Raw genomic sequence first — 8,187 nt, forward strand, 5'->3', positions numbered from 1 at the left:
TTTTTTTTTCTTTCTTTTTTTAACCTTTTGATCAGTCAGGATATCTGTAACGATGGAAATGGATATAAGTGGAGTATCCAGGACACGTGTCTCCATTCTTCCTACAACTGACATCAAAGCCACATTGAAACCAGAAGCAGAGAGACCTCGCTGTGCCAGCACCCCATGTTCACCAATCAGAGGTACTGTTGCAGGATACCAGATTCTCCACATGGACTCAAACTATTTGGTGGGCTTCACCACTGGTGAGGAGCTGCTCAAACTGGCCCACAAGTGGTCAGAAGGTAATCCTGAGAAGGCCCGTGTATCAGATGCAGTGTCCAGCTCCATCAAGAGCACTGTCCCTAAGTCTGTGGACCTGGGCATCCACCGGTCTTCACGTATTTTCAAAGCCAAAGGCCGGTACTACCAACCATACGACATTCCTGCTACTAATGGACGAAGACGAAGGCGTATGCCCAGTTCGAGCGACACCTTCCTCAGATCTCTGGCCCACGGCGAGTCTGGGAGGGCTCTGCATGCTCCACTACCACTCTGTTTGCTTAAAAGTAAAGGTGCCCAGTCCAAGTCTCTTGACTACCTTAATCTGGACAAAATAAGTATCAAAGAGTCATCAGACACTGAAGTGCTACAGTACCAACTGCAGCACCTCAACCTACGAGGGGAGCGTGTGTTTACCAGAAACAAGACATGAAAGCACAGTGAAACTTTTTTTAGATGTGTTTCATCCTCTGGGGTATTTAGGTGCTATTTCTAGACTTGTTTCTTTCTACTATGATTATAAACAGTTCTTTAAGGAGACAGTCTGATGATAATCTTGTTCTATTATTAGTTGGGGGGTTTACCTTGTTCTGTATGCTTAGCATTATGAGGTTTTTGAGGTTAAAAAATTGAATTATATAAATTTAGCAATAACTGATGGACCTATTTATTGACAATTTTTATTGGCATTGTTGTGTGTTTGTAATGGTTGGATACACACTATTATACCAGCTTATAGCTGAGAAAGCACATATCACATACAGTATCAGCTTTAAAATGCACCGTTGACATCAGTACAATAGTTTTACTGTGACTGTTCTTGTTTGTTTGACATTAAGGAACTGCATTTGGAGTTGTCAAATTAACAATATAACGTTATTGTATGTTGCACATTTATTTACGTATTTATTTATTGATGTAGTACTGTTGGTTTAGATGTCAATATGATTTCCACGCTCTAATTTACAGTAATGTAAGTAAATCAATTAAAAACAAAAAAAACATGCCACTTGAAGTTTGTCGTAATATAAGATATGCCATGTGCTTTTAAGAGGTTTTTTTTTTTCCCTCTGTCCATAATGATGCACAAATATAATAATTATCAGTGCTTACACTACCATTTAAACGTTTTGACACACCTTCTGATTTAATGGTTTTTCTTTATTTTTACAACTTTCCACATTATAGGAAGAGTTGCGTTGTGCAGAAGTCAGGTTGGTACACAGCTGAGAGCCCAACTGTTAGCTGATTGGTTCTTCCCATAATATGAATTCTAAGTAAAGAGAAACAACAGTCCATCATTACTTTAAGAACTGAAAGTCAGTCAGATGGAAAATTGCTAAAACTTCCAATACGTGCCCCAGTGAAGCCGCAAAAATCACTAAGCTCTACTATGAAACTGGCCCGCATGAGGACCGCCCCAGGAAGTGACCTTTGCTGCTGAGGATAAGTTGATGCAAGTTAACAGCACCTCAGATTAGAGCCCAGATAAATGCCACCTAACAGTCCCAGTAGCAGAACATCTATGTTCAAATTAGGCTTTTATGGTCAAATAGCTAAGAAACCAATACTAAGGAAAAGTAACAAGCAGAAGACATTTGTTTGGGCCAAGAAACACAAGGAATGGACATTAGACCCGTTGAAATCTGTACTTTGGTCTGATGAGTCCAAATTTGAGATCTTTGATTCCACTCGCCGTGTCTTTGTGTGGGGCTGCTTTCCTGGTGACGTTGAAGGCACACTGAACCAGCATGGCTACCACAGCATCCTGCAGCAACACGCCATCTCATCTGGTTTGTGTTTAGTTGAACAATCATTTATTTTTGAAAACATTACAAGGACCCCAAACACACCTCCAGGTTGCACAAGGGCTATTTGACCAAGAAGGAGAGTGATGGAGTGCAGATGGCCTGGCCTCCACAGTCACCTGACCTAAACCCAAGATCATTTGGGATGAGAGTGAAGGCAAAGGGCCAACAAGTGCTCAGCATCTCTGGGAACTTCTTCAAGACTGTTGGAAAACCATTTCAGGTGACGACCTCATGAAGCTCATCGAGAGAATGCCAAGTGTGTGCAAAGCAGTAATCAAAGCAAAAGGTGGCTATTTTGAAGATTCTAAAGTATAAAACATCTTTTGAGTCATTTCACACATTTTTGTTTACTACATAATTCTACATGTGTTCATTCACAGTTATGGTGCCCTCAGCAAGAATCTACAATGTAAATGTTCATGAAAATAAAGAAAAACCATTGAACGAGAAGGTGTGTCCAAACTTTTGACTGGTAGTGTATGTACTTTCACTTTTGATTGAATCCAATAACTGATGAAAGGTGGTAAATATAAATGACAGAGGAAAGACATGTAAAATATCTCCAGTCAGACTTTAACTAAGGATGCTTCAATTATTTGGTCATCTCCTTAGACCGCTGGTATCGCTTACTAATGTGACTGAAAGGCATGAGAAAGAATTTTAGAGGGATGCAGAGTTTGCCATGCTTCTTTAAGAGACTCAATTTGCAGCCACACTGGACAGAATGGAGGATTATCGTGTAGTTTGATGAAATTCAACCAAATGACCATGTGTCTTCCACTACAGATAGAGTGTGAGAGAGTGTCACTTCACTTCTTGTAAATCTTTATTGCTTATTGTAGCAAATATGTATCAGTGCATCATTTGTTTTCTGCATTGTTCATGACGGCAGTATGTACAGATGTGAGATGTGTTTTTAATAAGTGTGTAGATTTCCCTTACAGCTCGTAATGGTTGAGTTTTCAGTCCCTCTGTTGCAGAACACTTTTTTTCTGGACGTATTGCACTGTTGGATATGTGCTACAGACTGTCTCTGGAATTCTCTGCTTCTGTCACCACCATGGCACTAACTATGTGTTCCTATAGAAAACACTACAACAACAGTATTGTATATATAAGTAAGCCATTAAACACTTACAGATCTGTACACCCCTTGAGTATGCACCGTTGGACATGCTTCTTTGAAAGAATTGAAATTGTGAATTCTTGTTTCAGAACTTGTGTTTTTTGTTACATTTATCAGTGTAAAATGTATTAATTTAAGCTGTAACAAGCCTTTGTGAAATCTAAATTTAATGTTATAATGGCATCTCCCAAGTTCTGTTGCGTAAAATGAAATAATCTGAGGTGCAATCTGTGAGACCGTTTATCTCAACATTCTCAGGTCAGAGCCATAGAGCATGTCAGTCGCATTGCTGTATGCCACTGTAACTTTCTAATACAATCTGAGAGCCAGAAATTATGAATTATGATGAGCAATAATTATTACCATTTAAAACATCATAAATACTGTAATATTAATTATGTAATGATCAAAACAAGCACATTTCTAAATGAATTTAGCTTTTAGAAAGTGTTGTTTTTGTCTAAAAAGCTGTGTAAAGAAAGAGAATTTTAAGTTAGTTCTTTCTGAATATTTATAATACGAATATTCTCAACTTGGCCCAGACTCAGATGAAGCAAATTCAAATTGGGTAGTCTGCAAAATGTCCTTTCAACAAGTGTATTTTCATTTCTTTTTTAAGTGCATTTCACTTTATCCACAAATACTTGGTGGAAACAAAATAATAATGCAGTGGTTATGATAATATAACAATATAATAAAAAAAAAAAAAGACTTTCACATTTTTAATGTTGTTGTGTGAGCTGACATTAGTGATCTCTTAACATGTTACACTACACCTTCCTCTATGAACTTTAATGTTTGTCTTGATGGGAACAAATATTAATTAGCAATATGAGTGACTTAAGTTAGGTATAAATTTTTACCTAAAAGAAAAACCTTTGGCAGTAGAGGATGTGAAATTCAGTAGTTTATACAACAGTTTAAATAGCCAGACAGTCTGTGATATGCTGTGAAAGGTAATGTAGATCTCCTGTGTAGCCAAGTTCTTTTTTGTACTTTATTGTGATCACTTTTTAAAATGTTCCTATTTCTTTCAGCTGATAAAAAAAAAGAAGTTTTCTAAAGTTTTTATCTATTGAGCGCGATGGAGATCACTGTAAATGTTGCAGTAAAAGATTATTTGACAATGTGGCTGTATTGAAAGCTGCTTTTGGAGACACCCCAATAATGATTGAATATGATGACTTCATAAAGAACTTGGGTCACTTTAAAAAAAAAAAAAAAAAGTCATCCCACTATCTTACTTAGTTGCGCATTAAGTCTCAATTCTGAACTGCATGCAGTCACTTTAATAGAAGGTTGTGTGCAAGGGGCATGAACAGCTCACTGTCAGCTAGACTACCATGTAGAAGACACACAGCTCAGAGTGACTATAGTAGAAGGAACAAAATGTTCAAAGGCCAGTAATACAACACATAATACAAGACAATAAAATACAAGCAGAAAACTTGCAAATTGGAGAGGAAATTGCATCTCACTACATTAGAGGATCGTCATTTAGACTGGAAAAAATTCTACTCTATTCTGTTGTTCTACAAAAAAGCCCTACGTAAAGCAGGAATATCTTACTATTTATTATTCAAGAAACTCTATTAGTAGCACATCTCCTAATCCGAGGTTTGGTGGTTCAATCCCTGCATGCCAAAGTGTCCTTGAGGAAGATACTGATTGCAGAAAGAGTTCATAAATTAATTTAATTTGAATCATAACATTTGTAAGAAATGGATGGTAATTAAATGTAAGAAGCAAAATCTCAGGACTTGATTGTAGAATTTATTACAGTGACAGTAATACATTTCTGTCTGTTCTACAGTGGGGGGGAAGTATCAAAAGGAAAACTGGTATAAAAACACCATATTAATATAAAAGCATAGAAATGTCAACATGTGATATAAAAAATTTTAAAAAATGAAACCTGCCCAAAGAGCTTTTGGAATTCACAACACAGTATAAATGAAGTACAGAACAAAATGGCTAAAGATTAAAGGGCAATTAGCTAAACTGATGTAATCAATATCTTTTTGTTTTCACTGAGTCTGTTGTTAATTTTAATCTTGTGAATTGTTTTACGAAGCTATCTAAAAAAATTTTTTAACTGAAGTACGTGCACACAGAAAACAATAAAATGACTCACATTTCCTTTAAGAAAATGAAAAATATCAGAAGTAATTTTATTAATATCCAGATATTATTTTGCCTATAAGCCTGATGTCACCGTCCTGCAAAATCCTCAGCATTCTTAAGTAGTTGGTGCTGTCTATAGAGACAGGCATACAGGACGTGTAAAGGATGCTTTCAAAGGAAAAGAACATGGTTGTTTAAAAACAATGAAAAGGTATAAGGTATTTTTAGGTATAAGATTAGTTAGGTAAAATAATACATCACAGGAAATGGAAACACACATGTAATCCTTTTAATACAGTCTACACAGATGAAGGTGATCGATGTGATATTTGAACCGTTTAGCGATGTACTGACTTTTCCCATGTGACTGTTTTTTAATCATAATAAAATTTATTTATAGAGTATAAATTTTACGCCTCATTTGTTTGCGTATACAACCTTGATCTAAAAAATTAGAATCCATTGCAAAAATCCACAATGAATTATAAAAAATGAACGAGGCTGAAAGTAAGCAGTGTAAAAAAAAGAGAAGAAAGAAAAATCAAATAAATAATCTTGTCCCTCACATATGGAAAGTATAGCAGTCTGCAAACAGGAGGCTTAATCAGTGATCCACAAGATTCTGTCAGTATTTACAGACACATGTTCAATCACATTCTGGTCTCTTCTGGTGGTCCATTCATGTAGTGCTGAAGTGCCTGGTGTAAAGGCAGCCACTTCTTTATTGAAGCTTTGATAGCTATAATCCATCTGTAAAGAAAAACAGAAACATCAACATGACAGCATCTTTCAACTGTTGTTTTTAAAAATATTAATATTTTAAAAAGCTTATGTACGAGATAGTTTGATAAATCCTGCAATTGTCGTCTAATTTAAGCAGCACACTGGGATAGAGAGTGGAGAGTCGGAGGGCAGAAGCAGCAGCAGCACACTGAGAAGCAGACACAACAAAAACACACTAGAAAGATGTCTTTGTGTACAAATAGAGTAACAGAATGTCACCACAGTCCCTGGCGTTGTTGGGTCAAATAGAAGACGCTGTTACAAGTCAGTCACTTTTGATACCTAAACCGCACCCATACAAAGCTCTCTTATACTGACACAGGTGTACTAAGTGCAAGATCACAGGGGTTGCTGTTTCTAGTACTAAGGAACTAGTATAAATAAAACAAGAGTCAGCTCCTCACCGTTTATTTTCATTTGCGTTTTCAGCACACAGGTAGAAAGTTCTGAACTCATCAGATGGAGGTTTCAGCTCAATGATTGAATTCTTGGCTCCATAAGACTGCTCTCGCACCATGTAACCCTGAAGGTAGATGCCACCTGAAGAAATGATGATAAGATGAATATATGTTCCATTTTTTTCACAAATGTAGTCATAATGGAAGTTTCACCAGACCAGATCATTCATTCGCAGCAGCAGGTCATGTATTTGCTTTCCTTTGTCAATCAAAAGAGCGAAACCAGCTTTCAGCATTTATTATAAAAGGAATTTCATTTAACTGGTAAGTGGTTATGCAGACACGTGAAGTGAGATTTTAAGGGACAAAACACTGTGAGACATAACCAATAGGTTTGAGTGATTGGCTTTCTTGTCCTTACCTAAAAAATAAAAATGGGAATAAACATTAGTGACATTTTACATTGTATTTATGTCATTACATTCATGCTGGTAAGGCATAAAACTAATATGAAACAAAAAGTAAAAAAGCTCCACGGTGGCTGTTACAATAATTTATATAAGACCAAGGTGAAAAAGTATGTTTCTGTCCTACAGTTTCTGGCCAATTAGAGAAGAGTGTATACAATAAATTGTTTCTCACCATTGCACACAGACCTGTTTTAGAACATCTGTATCATGTTGAACATGGGTCTAACAAACCCACAGAGATCCATTATTTAATATACAGAATTCCTTTGAGCCTTTATTCGATCCTTATTTTGATTCACCAGTTCATGAAATAGGCTGTCAACTTGCCGCTTGCTGTGGATGCACATATATATATATATATGAGCTGAAAATCAGCCTTGTTGACTGTTGCCAGCTTATCAGAAACAGCCAATGCTGATGATAGCGCTGATGTTTTTTGTTGTGTCACATTAACGTTTCCCCGTCAAGTGTGTTGTTGAGATAAAGAGCATGAACAAAGTTTATGAGAACAGTATTTTTTAGAGTGAAGATTTATTTGTTTCCCCAACATAAAAGAGGAATAAAATAGGACAAGAATAACATGACCAAAGAGTTAAAAATTTTCACAGACAGATTTTAAAACACTCCTGTGGCAGTTTATTTACTCCTATAGAAATGTATAGGTTATAAAGTCATGATAACTGACACAAATAAACCTATTAATGAAAATGAGCGTATAGTTTGCTTTTCTAATGAATATACCAAGTTTTGCTATGAGATTGGCTTGGAATTTAAAAACTGGGGCAGTAGAAGTGTCTCTAAAAAACTCAATTGAATTCCTAATACACAGAGGAGCAGATAAGTAATAATAACACCACTCTAAATGTACAGACGAGTACTAGGGCCACATTAAGAAAAAAGAATATTATCGATCATTTTAAGACTAAAGTTACACTTTTGACAAAAGTAATTCTATTTTGAGAAAAGAAGTTGAATTTCTATTTCTATTCCTATAACTATTACCTTTAGTGTACAGAGACGAAAATATTTGCTATTGCATAAAGCTCAGTAAGCTGTTAATTCACCTGTAGTACACTCCCGATCAAAAGTTTAAAATCATATTTTGCAGGGTCTCTCGCAGCGCACCATCACGGCTGAGGTGGGATGCAGTAAGACAGTCATTTGGAATTTCTTAAATGATCCTGAGGGTTATGGAACAAAAAAGTCAAGTGGAA

At 36.2% G+C, this 8,187-nt stretch overlaps 2 protein-coding genes across 3 annotated transcripts in view; one reads left to right on the forward strand and one right to left on the reverse strand.

Moving 5' to 3' along the window:
- The window catches only part of macir (macrophage immunometabolism regulator), a 5,517-nt gene extending 4,012 nt beyond the window's left edge, over positions 1–1,505 (forward strand). Inside the window, exon 2 of one of the 2 annotated variants that reach the window (XM_005753953.1) lies at positions 36–1,505. In XM_005753953.1, the coding sequence (XP_005754010.1) occupies positions 53–694 (642 nt within the window). In that variant the 5' untranslated portion in view covers positions 36–52 and the 3' untranslated portion in view covers positions 695–1,505. The remainder of the gene's footprint in view (positions 1–35) is intronic. The other variant, XM_005753954.1, reaches the window with a different exon arrangement.
- A 3,453-nt stretch (positions 1,506–4,958) lies between these two features.
- pdzph1 (PDZ and pleckstrin homology domains 1) overlaps positions 4,959–8,187 on the reverse strand; it is a 17,106-nt gene continuing 13,877 nt past the window's right edge. Inside the window, exons 12-13 of the mRNA XM_005753955.1 lie at positions 6,510–6,645; positions 4,959–6,072 (exon numbers count right to left, since the gene is read on the reverse strand). Of these exons, the coding sequence (XP_005754012.1) occupies positions 5,973–6,072; positions 6,510–6,645 (236 nt within the window). The 3' untranslated portion in view covers positions 4,959–5,972. The remainder of the gene's footprint in view (positions 6,073–6,509; positions 6,646–8,187) is intronic.

This window comes from Pundamilia nyererei, unplaced genomic scaffold (genome assembly GCF_000239375.1).
Source record: "Pundamilia nyererei isolate P.nyererei 1_Seehausen unplaced genomic scaffold, PunNye1.0 scaffold00485, whole genome shotgun sequence".
Classification (NCBI taxonomy): Eukaryota; Metazoa; Chordata; class Actinopteri; order Cichliformes; family Cichlidae; genus Pundamilia; species Pundamilia nyererei.